The sequence below is a fragment of the Oncorhynchus mykiss genome, chromosome 7 (assembly GCF_013265735.2).
Source record: "Oncorhynchus mykiss isolate Arlee chromosome 7, USDA_OmykA_1.1, whole genome shotgun sequence".
Lineage (NCBI taxonomy): Eukaryota > Metazoa > Chordata > Actinopteri > Salmoniformes > Salmonidae > Oncorhynchus > Oncorhynchus mykiss.
Window position 1 is genome coordinate 82,283,947 of NC_048571.1, and position 21,847 is coordinate 82,305,793.

Sequence of the window (21,847 nt, forward strand, 5' to 3'; positions counted from 1 at the left end):
ACACAGTAACAACCCGAGGAGACAGGACATTCTAATCTGACAAGGTTCAATCAATTATTGTTGGTGGATTTCTTCATAAATAATTGGCCCTGAGGCAAAGATAGCGAACGGGTTAAATGAGGCTGGTGGGTAGAGGAACAGGATTTAGGATGGTCCTCTGTAGCTCAGGTTGGTAGGGCACTTTCAACGCCATTGTCAAGGGTTTGATTCTCGCTGGGGCCACTCATACTGTCTGTCTGCACACACTTTTGGATAAAAGCGTCTTCTAAATGGCCTTTATATTTAATGTTAAATCTCTGTTAACTATGACTGTACTGTAGATGTAGATTTGTGTCATGTATGTTTAATGTAAATCCTAACATTGTTTCAGACTGACTGCGCCAACTACGTGCGTCTCCTCCAGCCCTTCAATAAGACCCATGTGTACGTCTGTGGCACCGGGGCCTACCACCCACAATGCACCTACATAGACCTGGGAAACAGCACTGAGGTGAGGAAAGGGGAGAGGAGGCCCATGTGTACGTCTGTACACTTTTGTTTATTATCTACTTCACTTGCTTTGACAATGTTAACATATGTTTCCCATGCCAATAATCCAGTAGAGAGAGGCTCTGACTAAACTCCCTGTACCATCTCTCTGACTAAACTCTCTGTACCATCTCTCTGACTAAACTCTGACTAAACTCCCTGTTCCATCTCTCTGACTAAACTCCCTGTTCCATCTCTCTGACTAAACTCCCTGTTCCATCTCTATGACTAAACTCTCTGTTCCATCTCTCTGACTAAACTCTGTCGCATCTCTCTGACTAAACTCTCTGTTCCATCTCTCTGACTAAACTCTGACTAAACTCTCTGTTCCATCTCTCTGACTAAACTCTGACTAAACTCCCTGTTCCATCTCTCTGACTAAACTCTCTGTTCCATCTCTCTGACTAAACTCTCTGTTCCATCTCTCTGACTAAACTCTGACTAAACTCTCTGTTCCATCTCTCTGACTAAACTCTGACTAAACTCTCTGTTCCATCTCTCTGACTAAACTCTGACTAAACTCCCTGTTCCATCTCTCTGACTAAACTCTGACTAAACTCCTTGTTCCATCTCTCTGACTAAACTCTGACTAAAGTCTGTTCCATCTCTCTGACTAAACTCTCTGTTCCATCTCTCTGACTAAACTCTCTGTTCCATCTCTCTGACTAAACTCTCTGTTCCATCTCTCTGACTAAACTCTCTGTTCCATCTCTCTGACTAAACTCTGACTAAACTCTGACTAATACTCTCTGTTCCATCTCTCTGACTAAACTCTCTGTTCCATCTCTCTGACTAAACTCTGACTAAACTCTCTGTTCCATCTCTCTGACTAAACTCTGACTAAACTCTCTGTTCCATCTCTCTGACTAAACACTGACTAAACTCTCTGTTCCATCTCTCTGACTAAACTCTCTGTTCCATCTCTCTGACTAAACTCTCTGTTCCATCTCTCTGACTAAACTCTCTGTTCCATCTCTCTGACTAAGCTCTCTGTTACAGTGGAGGAGGGTTAATGCTATTGCAGAGATGAAATTATTACATTGTGGTGGTTGAGATGGTTCTCTGTGGTAGAGGAGGCTAATGCTATTGTGGATGTGACATCATTCTCTGCACCGATCCACATATCAAATCAAATCAAATTGTATTGGTCACATACACGTGTTTAGCAGATATTATTGCGGGTGTCTCAAAATGCTTGTGTTTCTAGCTTCAACAGTGCAGTATTATCTAACAAGTAATATCTAACAAGTAATATCTAACAGTTTCACAACAATGCAAACAAATCTAAAGGAATGGAATTAATGAAGAATATATAAATATTTAGACGAGCAATGTCAGAGCCTAAGATACAGTAGAATAGGATAGAGTATGAGATAAGTAATGTAAAATATGTTAACATTATTAAAGTGACTAGTGTTCCACAGCGGTGCAGTTGCCGTACCAGGCGGTGATACAGCCCGGCTGGATGCTCTCAATTGTGCATCTGTAAAATTCTGTGAGGGTTTTAGGTCCCAAACCAAATTTGAGTCGCTGTTGCACCTTCATCACCACACTGTCTGTGTGGGTGAACCATTTCAGTGTGTCAGTGATGTGTACGCTGAGGATCTTGATTCTTTCTACCTTCTCCACTGTGGTCCCGACTATGTGGATAGGGGGGTGCTCCCTCTGCTGTTTCCTGAAGTCCACGATCATCTCCTTTGTTTTGTTGACGTTGGGTGTGAGGTTATTTTCCTTACACCACATTCCAAGGACCCTCACCTCCTCCCTGTAGGCTGTCTCGTCATTGTTGGTAATCAGGCCTACTACTGTTGTGTCACCTGCAAACTTAATGATTGAGTTGGAGGCATGCATGGCATGGGTGAACATGGAGTACAGGAGGGGGCTGAGCACACACCCTTGTGGTGCCCCAGTTTTGAGGATCAGTGAAGCGGAGGTGTTGTTTCCTACCTTCACCACCTGGGGGCGGACCGTTAGAAACTCCAGGACCCAGTTACACCGGGCAGGGTTCAGACCCAGGACCTTAAGCTAAATGATGAGCTTAGAGGGTACTATGGTGTTGAATGCTGAGCTGTAGTCAATGGACAGCAGTCTTACATAGGTATTCCTCTTATCCAGATGGGACAGGGCAGTGCAGATGGTGATTGCATCATCTGTGGATCTATTGGGGCGGTAAGCAAATTGAAGTGGGTCTAGGGTGTCAGGTAAGGTAGAGGTGATATGATCCTTGACTAGTCTCTCAAAGCACTTCATGATGACAGAAGTGAGTGCTATGGGGCAATAATCATTTAGTTCAGTTACCTTTGCTTTCTTGGGCACAGGAACTATGGTGGCCATCTTGAAGCATGTGGGGACAGTAGACTGGGATAGGGAGAGATAGAATATGTCCATAAACACTCCAGCCAGCTGGTCTGCGCATGCTCTGAGGATGCGAGCTTAAACACTCTTAAATGTCTTACTCACGTTGGCCACGGAGAAAGAGAGCCCACATTCCTTGGTAGCGGGCTGCGTCGGTGGCACTATGTTGTCCTCAAAGCGAAGGTGTTTAGCTTGTCCGGAAGCAAGGTGTCCGTGTCTGTGACGTGGCTGGTTTTCCACTTTGTAATCCGTGATTGTCTGGAGACCCTGTCACACACCTCTCGTGTCTGAGCGACTCCACTTTGTCTCTATACTGACGTTTAGCCTGTTTGATTGCCTTACGGAGGGAATATCTATACTGTTTGTATTCTGACATATTCCCAGTCACCATGCTTTCAGTTTGGCACGAGTGCTTTTAATAGTTTTAATAGTCACAGTAGGTACAACATATCCTATACATTTCCTGATAAACTCAGTTACCGTATCAGTGTATTCGTTAATGTTATTCTCGAAGGCTACCCGGGACATATCCCAGTCCGCGTGATCAAAACAATCTTGAAGCGTGGATTCCGATTGGTCAGACTAGCATTGAATAGTCCTCAGCACGGGTACTTCCTGTTTGAGTTTCTGCCTATAGGAAGGGAGGGGCTAAATGGAGTCGTGGTCAGATTTGCCGAATGGAGGGCTGGAGGGCTGGGAGGGCATCCCGGAAGTTGGAATAGCAGTAGTCGAGTGTTTTAGCAGCGCGAGAACTACAGTCAATGTGTTGATAGAACTTCTATAGTGTTTTCCCCAAATATTCTTTGTTAAAATCCACTGCTACAATAAATGTGGCCTCAGGATATGTTGTTTCCTTTTTGCATAAAGTCCAGTGAAGTTCTTTGAGGGCCGTCATGGTATCGGCTTGAGGGGGAATACACACAGTTGAGACTATAACCGAAGAGAATTGTCTTGGGAGGTAATACGGTCGGCATTTGATTGTGAGGTATTCTACATCGAGTGAACAAAAGGACTTGAGTTCCTGTATGTTATCACAATCACACCATGAGTAGTTAGTCATGAAATATATATCCCCGCCCTTCTTCTTCCCGGAGAGATATTTATTCCTGACTGCGCGATCAAATGAGAACCCAACTGGCTGTATGATCTCAGACAGTATATCCCAGAAAATAGAACACAGCATGAGTAGAATAGAACTATATCGAATCTCTATGGTTCTCTGTGGGTCTCCTAGGAGCCGTTGTTCCGTCTGCAGAGCCATGCTGTGGAGTCTGGACGGGGGAAATGTCCCTTTAGTCCACGGGAACCCTTCACCGCCAGGCTCACCGGTAAGTCATATACATGTCCACATACGAAACCCTTGCAGTGACATATAGAACGTTGACAGGGACACGTGCTATATTTTCAGTATTTGAAGAGAATGACCAGGCTCACCGGTAAGTAATATATCCAGCTAATATGGAAAATATTGACATTAAGGAGACCATTTCCTCCACAATGACTTACGGAACTGTTAACGTTGACTGACACACAATATTCAATATGTGACCGATGCGGTAATCAAACCCACCCTTCCCGCCTCCAGAAATGGTGTGACCAGGAAGGGAGTTAGAGGAGAGAACCACATGATTTAGTTCTCGCATAGTTTGAAGTGGACGTAAATCCCGCCAGACCCCAGTACATAAAACATATGGTTCATAATTAGGGGCAACAGAGTTAGTTGCTACCACTGGGAATGAGGTCCTGCTCTGTGCGTTTTAGGAGTTCTATGGTACCTCTCTATGTGATTGAATATCCATTAGTATTTGCTGAATTCCATATTCACACAGGCTATATATATTATATAAACAATATACTGTCCAATAAATATGACAGACATATTTCAGAATAATACATTTTGATATACATTATCTTTTCCAAAAGGGTATAGCTGTAAATATATATAGTTTCCAAAACAATGAAACCGACCCAAATTACTCTTAGCCTTGTAAACCAGCCAGATTGATGCATTCAACCAAATTGACTCTACCTTGATGAGGGTCTTATGAAGATGTGTATGTATGTATGTACAGTATGTATGTATGTACAGTATGTATGTATGTATGTATGTATGTACAGTATGTATGTATGTATGTATGTATGTTTTCTTAAGCCAAACTCCATCCCAATCTCACCCCTAGATGGAGATTTGTATGCAGGGACATCGGTGGATTTTATGGGTACCAACGCAGCTATATTCCGTACCTCTGTGCACAGCAGCAACCAGCACTATATACGCACTGAGGCCTACCAGGACCACTGGCTCAATGGTGAGACGCAGAAGACAGAAGAGAAAGAAAACAAAAATGTCTCTATGGCAGTTGTCAAAAGATTTCCTAATTATACGTACTCAGCTAGGTCGTAGGCACAAGCCTCAACCGTTATCCTTGACTCAGCCAATTCGGGATTCTTGCCAATCTTGTCGTCATTTTGAGGAGGCAAATCACTCCAAGTCATTATTTGACATTGAGGTCTAAGACAAACGTCCAATACTGAAGTGAGTTGATGAGTCCTCATCGTGATATCTTTTGTTTCTCCCATGGAGGGCCTTAGTTTGTGGGTTTATTTTCCATTCCAGACACTCATCATGTTCTAGACTGTTCTAAAGGGTTCCTACCGATGTAGGATCTTAATTTTTGCCAATTTGTTACAGCAGGAATATAATCCTGCAGCAACAGAAAATATGAGTTATGTGGATTAGAATTAATGGACATTTTTCGTAAGGGGATTTCTGAAATGTCAAAGTGGAAATCACAAACTTTAGAATCCTTCAAATACACTACAAGTTTAAAATATCCTGCAATGCAGGAAAATTATGCTGCAACAGGGGTGATCAAATTAAGATCCTACATCTGTATACTGTATTATCCTCCTCACCATGATATAATTTCCTCCCCATGCAGAGCCAGAGTTTGTGGGTTCCTTCTCCATTCCAGACACACAAAGTGTGGACGATGACAAGGTTTACTTCTTCTTAAAGGAGACAGCTGTAGAGTCCAGCCAGTGGGACAAGAGGGTTTACAGTAGAGTGGCACGCATCTGCAAGGTAAATAGGAATTCGCTACAATATTTTCACAAAGGGCTTGACAGCAGAGCCTACAGTGGCAGGCAGATCCTACAGTAACAGCAGATCCTACAGTAACATCAGAGCCTACAGTGGCAGGCAGATCCTACAGTAACAGCAGATCCTACAGTAACATCAGAGCCTACAGTGGCAGGCAGATCCTACAGTAACATCAGAGCCTACAGTGGCAGGCAGATCCTACAGTAACAGCAGATCCTACAGTAACATCAGATCATACAGTAACATCAGATCATACAGTAACATCAGATCCTACAGTAACATCAGATCCTACAGTATCATCAGATCCTACAGTAACAGCAGATCCTACAGTAACAATAGATCCTACAGTAACATCAGAGCCTACAGTAACATTACATCCTACAGTAACATCAGAGCCTACAGTATCATCAGATCCTACAGTAACAGCAGATCCTACAGTAACAGCAGATTCTACAGTGGCAGGCAGATCCTACAGTGGCAGGCAGATCCTACAGTAACAGCAGATACTATATTAACAGCAGATCCTACAGTAACATCAGATCCTACAGTAACAGATCCTACAGTAACATATCCTACAGTAACAGCAGATCCTACAGTAACATCAGATCCTACAGTAACATCAGATCCTACAGTAACAGCAGATCCTACAGTAACAGCAGATCCTACAGTAACAGCAGATCCTACAGGTCAGGCAGATCCTACAGTAACAGCAGATCCTACAGTAACAGCAGATCCTACAGTAACATCAGATCCTACAGTAACAGCAGATCCTACAGTAACAGCAGATCCTACAGTAACAGCAGATCCTACAGTAACATCAGGTCCTACAGTAACATATCCTACAGTAACAGCAGATTCTACAGTAACTTCAGATCCTACAGTAACAGCAGATCCTAAAGTAACAGCAGATCCTACAGTAACAGCAGATCCTACAGTAAGATCAGATCCTACAGTAACAGCAGATCCCACACTAACAGCAGATCCTACAGTAACATCAGAGCCTACAGTAACATCAGATCCTACAGTAACAGCATCCTACAGTAACAGCAGATACTATATTAACAGCAGATCCTACAGTAACATCAGATCCTACAGTAACAGCAGATCCTACAGTAACAGCAGATCCTACAGTAACATCAGATCCTACAGTAACAGATCCTACAGTAACATATCCTACAGTAACAGCAGATCCTACAGTAACATTAGATCCTACAGTAACAGCAGATCCTACAGTAACAGCAGATCCTACAGTAACAGCAGATCCTACAGTAAGATCAGATCCCACAGTAACAGCAGATCCTACAGTAACAGCAGAGCCTACAGTAACAGCAGATCCTACAGTAACAGCATCCTACAGTAACAGATCATACAGTAACATCAGATCCTACAGTAACAGATCCTACAGTAACAGATCCTACAGTAACAGCAGATCCTACAGTTTCAGCAGATCCTACAGTTTCAGCAGATCCTACAGTAACAGCAGATCCTACAGTAACAGCAGATACTATATTAACAGCAGATCCTACAGTAACATCAGATCCTACAGTAACAGCAGATCCTACAGTAACAGCAGATCCTACAGTAACAGCAGATCCTACAGTAACATCAGATCCTACAGTAACAGATCCTACAGTAACATATCCTACAGTAACAGCAGATCCTACAGTAACATTAGATCCTACAGTAACAGCAGATCCTACAGTAACAGCAGATCCTACAGTAACAGCAGATCCTACAGTAAGATCAGATCCTACAGTAACAGCAGAGCCTACAGTAACAGCAGATCCTACAGTAACAGCATCCTACAGTAACAGATCATACAGTAACATCAGATCCTACAGTAACAGATCCTACAGTAACAGCAGATCCTACAGTTTCTGCAGATCCTACAGTTTCAGCAGATCCTACAGTAACAGCAGATCCTACAGTAACAGCAGATCCTACAGTAACACCAGATCCTACAGTAACAACAGATCCTACAGTAACAGATCCTACAGTAACAGCAGATCCTACAGTAACATCAGATCCTACAGTAACAGCAGATCCTACAGTTTCAGCAGATCCTACAGTTTCAGCAGATCCTACAGTTTCAGCATATCCTACAGTAACAACATATCCTACAGTAACAGATCCTACAATAACAGCAGATCCTACAGTAACATCAGATCCTACAGTAACAGATCCTACAGTAACAGCAGATCCAACAGTAACAGATCCTACAGTAACAACATATCCTACAGTAACAGCAGATCCTACAGTAACAGCAGATCCTACAGTAACAGCAGATACTACAGTAACAGCAGATCCTACAGTAACAGCAGATCCTACAGTAACAGCAGATCCTACAGTAACAGCAGATCCAACAGTAACAGATCCTACAGTAACAGCAGATCCTACAGTAACAGCAGATCCTACAGTAACAGCAGATCCTACAGTAACAGCAGATCCTACAGTAACAGCAGATCCTGTATTAACAGCAGATCCTATAGTAACATCAGATCATACAGTAACAGCAGAGCCTACAGATCCTATATTAACAGCAGATCCTATATTAACATCAGATCCTACAGTAACATCAGATCCTACAGTAACAGCAGATCCTACAGTAACAGCAGATCCTACAGTGACCGATTTGAATGATATTAGTGAGACTAAAAGTACTGAGAGATATGTAGGTGTTGGTTTCATGTCCGATCTCCTCTGTGTGTCCCGTTAGAATGACGTCGGAGGGAAGAGGAGTCTGATTAATCGTTGGAGTACCTTCCTCAAGGCCCGTCTGGTGTGTTCTGTACCAGGACCTGGGGGACTGGACACACAGTTTGATGAGCTCGGTACTCTTTATCTACACTGCTGAAATGTTTTTAAAAAAAATAGTTTTTTAATGAAGATTTACATTTGTATTATCATGACTTTGATAAGAGAAAATTATTGAATTGTTTGTTTAGTGGTTTGGTTTTCTGGCTTGTAACTTTTTAACTTTTGATTGGTGTAACAGTACAAATTTAAGACCGTCCCCTCGCCCATACCCGGGCGCGAACTAGGGACCTTCTGCACACATCAACAGTCACCCTCGAAGCATCGTTACCCATCGTGCCACAAAAGCCGCGGCTCTTGCAGAGCAAGGGGAACTACTACTTCAAGGTCTCAGAGCAAGTGACGTCACTGATTGAAACGCTATTTAGCGCCCACGCTAACTAAGCTAGCCGTTTCACATCCGTTACACTCACCCCCCTTTTGACCTTCCTCCTTTTTCCGCAGCAACCAGTAATCCGGGTCAACAGCATCAATGTAACAGTATAATTTTTAAACCGTCCCTCGCCCATACCCGGGCGCGAACCAGGGACCTTCTGCACACATCAACAACTGACGCCTACGAAGCGTCGTTACCCATCGCTCCACAAAAGCCGCGGCTCTTGCAGAGCAAGGGGAACTACTACTTCAAGGTCTCAGAGCAAGTGACGTCACTGATTGAAACGCTATTTAGCGCCCACGCTAACTAAGCTAGCCGTTTCACATCCGTTACACTGGCAGTGTTTCGGGGTACAATGTACTGGTAAAATGAGTACAGGTCATTATGCTAGCATGATAAGGTATTCGTTTTGTTAATTGTCTCTGACTGTGGTTCCCCACTGTGATTCATTTCAGAGGATATCTTCATTCTGGAGACCAAAGACGACCAGAACCCTGTCATCTACGGGGTTTTCTCAACCTCCAGGTGAGTTTGGGCTTTAAACATTTCACAACACATATTATTGTACGATTCATATCATTCATTTTATGACAATAACTGACAATGATTTCATGACTGGTTATTATTTTAAAGTGGAACTGACAGTGTTTTAATTAACTACTTTGCAGATGTGACACAAACAGACAATCATAATCTCAGTAAAAAAAAATATCAAATTCCTAGTTTATGCTACAAAACTAGCTTTATAAGAGTTTTTAAAAATAGGTTATATTCGACTCAGAGTTCCATGACGTACACTAAGGCGTTGTTGGCAGAATAGATGGATGTAGTTCAATGCATGATTTTTAAAATTATTTTTTATTTATTTCACCTTTATGTAACCAGGTAGGCTAGTTGAGAACAAGTTCTCATTTACAACTGCGACCTGGACCAAGATAAAGCAAAGCAGATGAATATATAATTCACCAATACACTTGGTAGTCCAAAACATATTGCTGTCAGGTGGTAAATCACAGCTGGCCTGGTACATTGTTCGTCTCTCACTCTGTCTCCCAGCCAGGTGCAGGAGACTCCCTTCCTCCCTTCTCTCTCTCTCTCTCTCTCTCTCTCTCTCTCTCTCTCTCTCTCTCTCTCTCTCTCTTTCTCTCTCTGTCTTGTTCCATTCAGGAGGCACTGTTTATGATTCAATGACTCAATATTTTTTGAGCAAAAATGTACAAATGTAAATAAGGCAGGGAATGTCAATCAAACTAGCAAGGTGAACGATGACGAGTCAGTAATAATGTGGCTAATAGTATAGTGTACGTGTCAAACACAAGGCCCGCGGGCTGAATAGAACACACCAGCCAGTCAACAGCTGAGGCATCTACTTTATCAAATTAAATGATGTGCTCCCATCAGTGAATTCAACTTGCTTTCGTTTGTCCGGTTTGCTGCTTGCAGCAGAGGGAAAGTGTACAGACACATGCCACAGTCCTAGCTAGGCTACTAAAATGGTGCAGTCTGACTTCGGTTTTTTAACGCTTGAAAATGAATAACCAAAAAACTAAACCTGCAACGACACACCAGGCAAAGGAGGAACATGTAGGCCTATCATAGCAACATTAGAGAAGTAGCCTCGGCTGGCTCCTCAACTGCTACCGCACGGCAAGCGCTACCAGAGCACCAAGTCTAGGACCAAAAAGGCACCTCAACAGCTTCTACCCCCAAGACATTAGACTACTGAACAACTACTAAAAATCGGCATCGGACTATTTACATTGCCCCCCCCCCACCCCTCCCTTGTTGTACACTGCTGCAGTCCATAGTTATTATCTATGCATAGTCACTTCACCCCCACCTACATGTACAGATTACCTCAACTAGCCTGTACCCCTCAAAACTGACTCGGTACCGGTGCCCCCCTGTATATAGCCTCCACACTGACTCGGTACCGGTAACCCCTGTATATAGCCTCCACATTGACTCAGTACCGGTACCCCCTGTATATAGCCTCCACATTGACTCAGTGCCGGTACTCCCTGTATATAGCCTCCACATTGACTCAGTACCGGTGCCCCCCTGTATATAGCCTCCACACTGACTCGGTACCGGTGCCCCCTGTATATAACCTCCACACTGACTCTGTACCGGTACCGCCTGTATATAGCCTCCACATTGACTCGGTACCGGTACCCCTTGTATATAGCCTCCACATTGACTCTGTACCGGTACCCCCTGTCTATGGCCTCCACATTGACTCAGTACCGGTACTCCCTGTATATAGCCTCCACATTGACTCAGTACCGGTACCCCCTGTATATAGCCTCCACATTGACTCAGTACCGGTACTCCCTGTATATAGCCTCCACATTGACTCAGTACCGGTACCCCCTGTATATAGCCTCCACATTGACTCAGTACCGGTACCCCCTGTATAAAGCCTCCACATTGACTCTGTACCTGTACCCCCTGTATATAGCCTCCACATTGACTCAGTACCGGTACTCCCTGTATATAACCTCCACATTGACTCAGTACCGGTACTCCCTGTATATAGCCTCCACATTGACTCTGTACGGGTACCCCCTGTATATAGCCTCCACATTGACTCTGTACCGGTACTCCCTGTATATAGCCTCCACATTGACTCTGTACCGGTACCCCCTGTATATAGCCTCCACATTGACTCAGTACCGGTACTCCCTGTATATAGCCTCCACATTGACTCAGTACCGGTACCCCCTGTATATAGCCTCCACATTGACTCAGTGCCGGTACTCCCTGTATATAGCCTCCACATTGACTCAGTACCGGTGCCCCCCTGTATATAGCCTCCACATTGACTCTGTACCGGTACCCCCTGTATATAGCCTCCACATTGACTCTGTACCGGTACTCCCTGTATATAGCCTCCACATTGACTCAGTACCGGTGCCCCCCTGTATATAGCCTCCACATTGACTCTGTACCGGTACCCCCTGTATATAGCCTCCACATTGACTCTGTACCGGTACCCCCCTGTATATAGCCTCCACATTGACTCTGTACTGGTACCCCCTGTATATAGCCTCCACATTGACTCTGTACCGGTACCCCCCTGTATATAGCCTCCACAATGACTCAGTACCGGTACCCCCTGTATATAGCCTCCACAATGACTCAGTACCGGTACCCCCTGTATATAGCCTCCACATTGACTCTGTACCTGTACCCCCTGTATATAGTCTCCACATTGACTCTATACCTGTACCCCCTGTATATAGCCTCCACAATGACTCAGTACCGGTACCCCCTGTATATAGCCTCCACATTGACTCAGTGCCGGTACTCCCTGTATATAGCCTCCACATTGACTCAGTACCGGTGCCCCCCTGTATATAGCCTCCACACTGACTCGGTACCGGTGCCCCCTGTATATAACCTCCACACTGACTCTGTACCGGTACCGCCTGTATATAGCCTCCACATTGACTCGGTACCGGTACCCCTTGTATATAGCCTCCACATTGACTCTGTACCGGTACCCCCTGTCTATGGCCTCCACATTGACTCAGTACCGGTACTCCCTGTATATAGCCTCCACATTGACTCAGTACCGGTACCCCCTGTATATAGCCTCCACATTGACTCAGTACCGGTACTCCCTGTATATAGCCTCCACATTGACTCAGTACCGGTACCCCCTGTATATAGCCTCCACATTGACTCAGTACCGGTACCCCCTGTATAAAGCCTCCACATTGACTCTGTACCTGTACCCCCTGTATATAGCCTCCACATTGACTCAGTACCGGTACTCCCTGTATATAACCTCCACATTGACTCAGTACCGGTACTCCCTGTATATAGCCTCCACATTGACTCTGTACGGGTACCCCCTGTATATAGCCTCCACATTGACTCTGTACCGGTACTCCCTGTATATAGCCTCCACATTGACTCTGTACCGGTACCCCCTGTATATAGCCTCCACATTGACTCAGTACCGGTACTCCCTGTATATAGCCTCCACATTGACTCAGTACCGGTACCCCCTGTATATAGCCTCCACATTGACTCAGTGCCGGTACTCCCTGTATATAGCCTCCACATTGACTCAGTACCGGTGCCCCCCTGTATATAGCCTCCACATTGACTCTGTACCGGTACCCCCTGTATATAGCCTCCACATTGACTCTGTACCGGTACTCCCTGTATATAGCCTCCACATTGACTCAGTACCGGTGCCCCCCTGTATATAACCTCCACATTGACTCTGTACCGGTACCCCCTGTATATAGCCTCCACATTGACTCTGTACCGGTACCCCCCTGTATATAGCCTCCACATTGACTCTGTACCGGTACCCCCCTGTATATAGCCTCCACATTGACTCTGTACTGGTACCCCCTGTATATAGCCTCCACATTGACTCTGTACCGGTACCCCCCTGTATATAACCTCCACATTGACTCTGTACCGGTACCCCCTGTATATAGCCTCCACATTGACTCGGTACCGGTACCCCTTGTATATAGCCTCCACATTGACTCTGTACCGGTACCCCCTGTCTATGGCCTCCACATTGACTCAATACCGGTACTCCCTGTATATAGCCTCCACATTGACTCAGTACCGGTACCCCCTGTATATAGCCTCCACATTAACTCAGTACCGGTACTCCGTGTATATAGCCTCCACATTGACTCAGTACCGGTACCCCCTGTATATAGCCTCCACATTGACTCAGTGCCGGTACTCCCTGTATATAGCCTCCACATTGACTCAGTACCGGTGCCCCCCTGTATATAGCCTCCACACTGACTCGGTACCGGTGCCCCCTGTATATAACCTCCACACTGACTCTGTACCGGTACCGCCTGTATATAGCCTCCACATTGACTCGGTACCGGTACCCCTTGTATATAGCCTCCACATTGACTCTGTACCGGTACCCCCTGTCTATGGCCTCCACATTGACTCAGTACCGGTACTCCCTGTATATAGCCTCCACATTGACTCAGTACCGGTACCCCCTGTATATAGCCTCCACATTGACTCAGTACCGGTACCCCCTGTATATAGCCTCCACATTGACTCAGTACCGGTACCCCCTGTATATAGCCTCCACATTGACTCAGTTCCGGTATCACCTGTATATAGCCTCCACATTGACTCAGTACCGGTACTCCCTGTATATAGCCTCCACATTGACTCAGTACCGGTACCCCCTGTATATAGCCTCCACATTGACTCAGTACCGGTACCCCTTGTATATAGCCTCCACATTGACTCTGTACTGGTACTCCCTGTATATAGCCTCCACATTGACTCTGTACCGGTACTCCCTGTATATAGCCTCCACATTGACTCTGTACCGGTACCCCCTGTATATAGCCTCCACATTGACTCAGTACCGGTACTCCCTGTATATAGCCTCCACATTGACTCAGTACCGGTACCCCCTGTATATAGCCTCCACATTGACTCAGTACCGGTACTCCCTGTATATAGCCTCCACATTGACTCAGTACCGGTACCCCCTGTATATAACCTCCACATTGACTCAGTACCGGTACTCCCTGTATATAGCCTCCACATTGACTCTGTACGGGTACCCCCTGTATATAGCCTCCACATTGACTCAGTACCGGTACCCCTGTATATAACCTCCACATTGACTCAGTACCGGTACTCCCTGTATATAGCCTCCACATTGACTCTGTACGGGTACCCCCTGTATATAGCCTCCACATTGACTCCGTACCGGTACTCCCTGTATATAGCCTCCACATTGACTCTGTACCGGTACCCCCTGTATATAGCCTCCACATTGACTCAGTACCGGTACCCCCTGTATATAGCCTCCACATTGACTCAGTACCGGTACCCCCTGTATATAGCCTCCACATTGACTCTGTACCGGTACCCCCTGTATATAGCCTACACATTGACTCTGTACCGGTACCCCCTGTATATAGCCTCCACATTGACTCTTTACTGGTACCCCCTGTATATAGCCTCCACAATGACTCAGTACTGGTACCCCCTGTATATAGCCTCCACAATGACTCAGTACCGGTACCCCCTGTATATAGCCTCCACAATGACTCAGTACCGGTACCCCCTGTATATAGCCTCCACAATGACTCAGTACTGGTACCCCCTGTATATAGCCTCCACAATGACTCAGTACCGGTACCCCCTGTATATAGCCTCCACAATGACTCAGTACTGGTACCCCCTGTATATAGCCTCCACAATGACTCAGTACCGGTACCCCCTGTATATAGCCTCCACAATGACTCAGTACCGGTACCCCCTGTATATAGCCTCCACATTGACTCTGTACCTGTACCCCCTGTATATAGTCTCCACATTGACTCTATACCTGTACCCCCTGTATATAGCCTCCACAATGACTCAGTACTGGTACCCCCTGTATATAGCCTCCACAATGACTCAGTACCGGTACCCCCTGTATATAGCCTCCACATTGACTCTGTACCTGTACCCCCTGTATATAGCCTCCACATTGACTCTGTACCTGTACCCCCTGTATATAGCCTTGTTATTGTTATTGTTATTGTTTTACTTTTTATTTTAGTCTACTTGGTAAATATTTTCTTAACTCTTCTTGAACTGCACTGTTAGTTAAGGGCTTGTAAGCATTTCACTACACTTGTTGTATTAGGCTCTTTTGACAAGTGAATAATACTAAATAATACTATATTCAACCACAGTAATACTGTAGTCAACCACACCAGTGACCATACAGTAATACTGTAGTCAACCACACCAGTGACCATACAGTAATACTGTATTCAACCACACCAGTGACCCATACAGTAATACAGTATTCAGCCACACCAGTGACCATACAGTAATACTGTAGTCAACCACACCAGTGACCCATACAGTAATACAGTATTCAGCCACACCAGTGACCATACAGTAATACAGTATTCAGCCACACCAGTGACCATACAGTAATACAGTATTCAGCCACACCAGTGACCATACAGTAATACAGTATTCAGCCACACCAGTGACCATACAGTAATACAGTATTCAGCCACACCAGTGACCATACAGTAATACAGTATTCAGCCACACCAGTGACCATACAGTAATACAGTATTCAGCCACACCAGTGACCATACAGTAATACAGTATTCAGCCACACCAGTGACCATACAGTAATACAGTATTCAGCCACACCAGTGACCATACAGTAATACTGTATTCAACCACACCAGTGACCCATACAGTAATACAGTATTCAGCCACACCAGTGACCATACAGTAATACAGTATTCAGCCACACCAGTGACCCATACAGTAATACTGTATTCAGCCACACCAGTGACCCATACAGTAATACAGTATTCAGCCACACCAGTGACCCATACAGTAAAACTGTAGTCAACCACACCAGTGACCATACAGTAATACTGTAGTCAACCACACCAGTGACCATACAGTAATACAGTATTCAACCACACCAGTGACCCATACAGTAATACAGTATTCAGCCACACCAGTGACCCATACAGTAAAACTGTAGTCAACCACACCAGTGACCCATACAGTAATACTGTAGTCAACCACACCAGTGACCCATACAGTAATACTGTAGTCAACCACACCAGTGACCCATACAGTAATACTGTAGTCAACCCACCAGTGACCCATACAGTAAAACTGTAGTCAACCACACCAGTGACCCATACAGTAATACAGTATTCAGCCACACCAGTGACCCATACAGTAATACTGTAGTCAACCACACCAGTGACCCATACAGTAAAACTGTAGTCAACCACACCAGTGACCCATACAGTAATACTGTAGTCAACCACACCAGTGACCCATACAGTAATACTGTAGTCAACCACACCAGTGACCCATACAGTAATACTGTAGTCAACCACACCAGTGATCCATACAGTAATACTGTAGTCAACCACACCAGTGATCCATACAGTAATACTGTAGTCAACCACACCAGTGACCCATACAGTAATACTGTAGTCAACCACACCAGTGATCCATACAGTAATACTGTCTTCAACCACACCAGTGACCCATACAGTAAAACTGTAGTCAACCACACCAGTGATCCATACAGTAATACTGTCTTCAACCACACCAGTGACCCATACAGTAATACTGTAGTCAACCACACCAGTGACCCATACAGTAAAACTGTAGTCAACCACACCAGTGACCCATACAGTAATACTGTAGTCAACCACACCAGTGATCCATACAGTAATACTGTCTTCAACCACACCAGTGACCCATACAGTAATACAGTATTCAACCACACCAGTGATCCATGCCGTGCAACAACAAAAAAGGCAGAACATGTTTTAAGTTGAAATGTTACAACAACCTATAGCTAACGTTTTTGTTATTTGGAATTATTAAATACCTTTTGATTAGGATCGCATTATATCTGCAAGCATAGCATCAAAGGCTGGACAAATACTGTTTCTCTTCTTTTGTTTTAATATGTTAAAATACTATGTACTATTTATATTATTATTATTATTTACATTATAAAGAACCATATTTGGCCAGTTTTGGTCGCAGTTGCATGTTTTTTGTGGTTGTTGTAAAAACTAATAGGCCATGCAAATTAATTGTTGTTTTCCAATACAGCCCGTGTGCTGATTGTGTTTGACACCCCTGGGATGTCATGTCATTGGATAAGTGGGGGAGTGACTGAATATTTCCCCTCATATCGTTTATCAGGGGCTACACAGCTAGAGTTGCAGGTGTCACTTGGTTAGCTAGCAAGAAATGTGAAACGTTATCCACAGCTAGCATATCTATTAGTTGTCAATGAAATTATAAGGCGAGGAGGCCAAGATGCAGATGGTTAGTCCAATATGTTTATTAACAATCCATTAGGGTAAGGCAAGAGAAGGGTGGTGGACAGGCAGAAGGTCTAAACCAGTTCAGAGTCCAGGAGGTACAGAGTGGCAGACAGGCTCGAGGTCAAGGCAGGCAGGCGGGTACAGAGTGGCAGACAGGCTCGAGGTCAAGGCAGGCAGAATGGTCAGTCAGGCGGGTACAAAGTCCAGAAAACAGGCAAGGGTCAAACCCGGGAGGACTAGCAAAAAGAGAATAGAATCATGAGTACAGGAAAACACGCTGGTTGACTTGAACATACAAGAAGAACTGTCACAGAGAGACAGGAAACACAGGGATACACTGTTACACTGTTACAGAGAGACAGGAAACACAGGGATAAATACACTGGCACAGAGAGACAGGAAACACAGGGATAAATACACTGGCACAGAGAGACAGGAAACACAGGGATAAATACACTGGCACAGAGAGCCAGGAAACACAGGGATAAATACACTGGTACAGAGAGACAGGAAACACAGGGATAAATACACTGGTACAGCGAGACAGGAAACACAGGGATACATACACTGGGGAAAACAAGCGACACCTGGAGGGGGTGGAGACAATCACAAGGACAGGTGAAACAGATCAGGGTGTGACAGAAATGTATTTGGCAGGCAGGTAGGCAGGCAGGCACGTTCCCATTCAGTTATCAAAACATGGGTTGGGACAAGCACGCTTTGGCAGGCAAGTTGCAGAAGGACGAGCAGGCTACTGGAAAAAGTTTGAGAGGGTTTATCTACTGTTCCCTCGTTAGATTTGAGCTCATCTCGCTCTGGCTAACATTAGTTGTTGATCTTGTTGTTGTTGATGCGCTTAGGCAACTAAGGGAGAGAGAGCCTAACTTTTCATGGTTGTTTGATCAATAGGATTGTAAAAGTTCCCAAATGTAAGAGGATTCCTGTGGTGTTTTACAAATAAATCCATTCAGGTGTATTTTTGTGCATTTTGGTAAATGAGTTCTAGTGATCTAAAGTCGTGCTGTTGTTTACTTCCTGTAAACACGCGGTCCAGTTGAAATTGAACGATGGCAGGCCCGTGTTGCATATAGGCTGTAGTTCTGATTGGCTATGGCTCAACGGTCTGCCGGCCCACGCCGGCCCTGGAAAAGACAGATGTTTTTTACTAGGTTTCATTTACTGCGGTGTTTATTAATTAGGAAAATGACAAACGATGTTGCTATAGAAATTTAACAAATGCCTTACTGTACGTAATTCCCAGACAGTACATTCATTTACAAAATGACCAAATCTAACTGCTCGCTTGTCAGAAAACGCAAAAAATATTCTTATTCTTCCTGGGTGTGTATATGAACAGATTGAAAAAATATTTAATGTTGCTTTAAACGCTGTCAGTTCCCCTTTTAAGAACTAGAGCAAGTACACTTTCACTGTATTGCAGTCCTTTTATCTGTGAACAAAGGGAAATGCACGATTCTCAGTGAGAATCTCCCTAAAAGACAACAGACCAAAAAATGTTAAAAGGATGTTCTCTAGTTCCTTAACAAAACAACCAGCCTGACACGTGCACTCTTCCATACCCCTGACACGTGCACGCTCCCGTCTCAGCGCTGCAGTGACCCCAGGGGTTATTGAGGGGTCAGGGGTGGAGAGGCCCGGCTGGGTGTGTTATTGTAACCCACCCGGATACATGTTAACACTCTCTTACCCTTTCCACCTTCCTCTCCCCTCCCTCTCTTTCTTTCCTTTTTCTATCTCCCCCTCTCCCCCCTCTCTCTCTCTATCTCTTTCCTTTCCTCCCTCCCCTCCTCTCCCCCCTCTCTCTCTGTCTCTTTCCTTTCCTATCTCTCCCTCTCTCTCTCTCTCTCTCTCTCTTTCCTTTCCTATCTCCCCTCTCCCCCCTCTCTCTCTCTGTCTCTTTCCTTTCCTCCCTCCCCTCCTCTTCCCCCCCCTCTCTCTCTTTCCTTTCCTTCCTCCCCTCCTCTCCCCCCTCTCTCTCTCTGTCTCTTTCCTTTCCTATCTCCCCTCCTCTCCCCCCTCTCTCTCTGTCTCTCTCCTTTCCTATCTCCCCTCCTCTCCCCCCTCTCTCTCTCTCTGTCTCTTTCTTACTCTGTGTTTTTTTTTCTCCATCTCCTCTCCTCTCCTCTTCTCAGCATTGTAACCCCCCCTCTGTCTCTTCTCTCCCCTAGTTCTGTCTTCAGAGGGTCAGCAGTGTGTGTCTACTCCATGGCCTCTATCAGGGCAGCCTTCAACGGTCCGTTCGCCCACAAGGAAGGGCCCGACTACCGCTGGGTGGAGTACAAGGGGAGGATCCCATATCCACGACCTGGCACTGTGAGTTTCTCAGCAGGGATGGAAGTGACAGACAGACGGATGGACAAACAGACAGACAGGGAAGCAAGCAGAAAGAGAGACAGGCAGGCACACAGATTGACAAATCATAAAAATAAAAAAAACATTAGATGTGCTTGATTGAGCCTTTTACAACGGAACCAATCGAAAAGTCCCAAAAGTGTAAACCCCGCCCCCCTGGCACTCCAGGCGAGCTTAAGGAAACTCTCAAAATATTTGAAAGGTTTCAAAAAGTATTTGAATCCCGATCTGGTGGCAGACAGGCAGACAAGCAGGCGGACAGACAGGCAACACGTGTGTTGATTTAAACAAGTTGATAAAGTTGTTGGACGCTAACCACTGGCTGGTTGATTATAACAAGCTGATAAAGCTGTTGGAATCTGACCACTGGCTGGTTGATTATAACAAGCTGATAAAGCTGTTGGAATATAACCACTGGCTGGTTGATTTATAACAAGCTGATAAAACTGTTGGAATCTGACCGCTGGCTGGTTGATTTAAACAAACTGATAAAACTGTTGGAATCTGACCGCTGGCTGGTTGATTTAACACCTCGGCTATGCATTCCCCTGGGAAGTGGTAACTTGTCAGCCAGAGGCTTCAGGGGAATGTTTAATGTGTTTTAGTGCTCTGTCGGAAGTGGCTTGATCTCACTGTTATTCTAGTCCCCCTGTTAGGGAACACCACAGGCAGTGGAGCGGCTCCTTGGATGTGCTTGATTACCCCGCACACACGCGCACACACACACACACACACACACACACACACACACACACACACACACACACACACACAGTTCCTTGAAAGTGGTTGATTACTAGGGTCAGGGACGTCAGTGTTGTGGTTACGTGATTAAAATTCAAGTGAAACAGCTTCACATCATCATCCAGTGTAATTTTAACCCCTGAGTCACTGAACAGCACGCATAGAGAGAGTAATGGCAGCCACATTGCAAAGGAAATAATAGGAGTTTAAATGAGAGTCTGTTGCCAGTTTAAACACCACATGATGCTCATGCTTGTCATATCAGTGATTTTGTTTTGCCAGGATGGTAGGAGGAAATGACATCCACTCTGACAATTGAAGATTAAATGACCTTCCTTAGGTTATATAAGTAGCTGTGCTTTGCTTGAGTGTTACTGTTTGCCGTCTCTTTTGCGATCAAAGTGCTGTTGATTTGAATAATAAAACATGAAACATAACCAGTCATCCAACTAGAACAACAATAAAAACTATAACTCTGTGATCTGTGGTCACTGTTAACTCAAGTAATACTCCTTGAATTCTCCTTGAATAATCCTTGAATTCTCCTTGAATAATCCTTGAATTCTCCTTGAATTCTCCTTGAATAATCCTTGAATTCTCCTTGAATAATCCTTGAATAATCCTTGAATTCTCCTTGAATTCTCCTTGAATAATCCTTGAATTCTCCTTGAATAATCCTTGAAAAATCCTTGAATTCTCCTTGAATTC

General features: G+C 44.8%; 1 protein-coding gene across 1 annotated transcript in view; it reads left to right on the forward strand.

The window, feature by feature from the left end:
* The window catches only part of LOC110529049 (semaphorin-3D), a 131,538-nt gene that overhangs the window by 85,614 nt on the left and 24,077 nt on the right, over positions 1–21,847 (forward strand). The window contains exons 5-11 of the mRNA XM_036984222.1: positions 371–490; positions 4,118–4,211; positions 5,064–5,192; positions 5,826–5,968; positions 8,703–8,817; positions 9,632–9,701; positions 20,212–20,356. Coding sequence (XP_036840117.1) covers positions 371–490; positions 4,118–4,211; positions 5,064–5,192; positions 5,826–5,968; positions 8,703–8,817; positions 9,632–9,701; positions 20,212–20,356 — 816 coding nt within the window. The remainder of the gene's footprint in view (positions 1–370; positions 491–4,117; positions 4,212–5,063; positions 5,193–5,825; positions 5,969–8,702; positions 8,818–9,631; positions 9,702–20,211; positions 20,357–21,847) is intronic.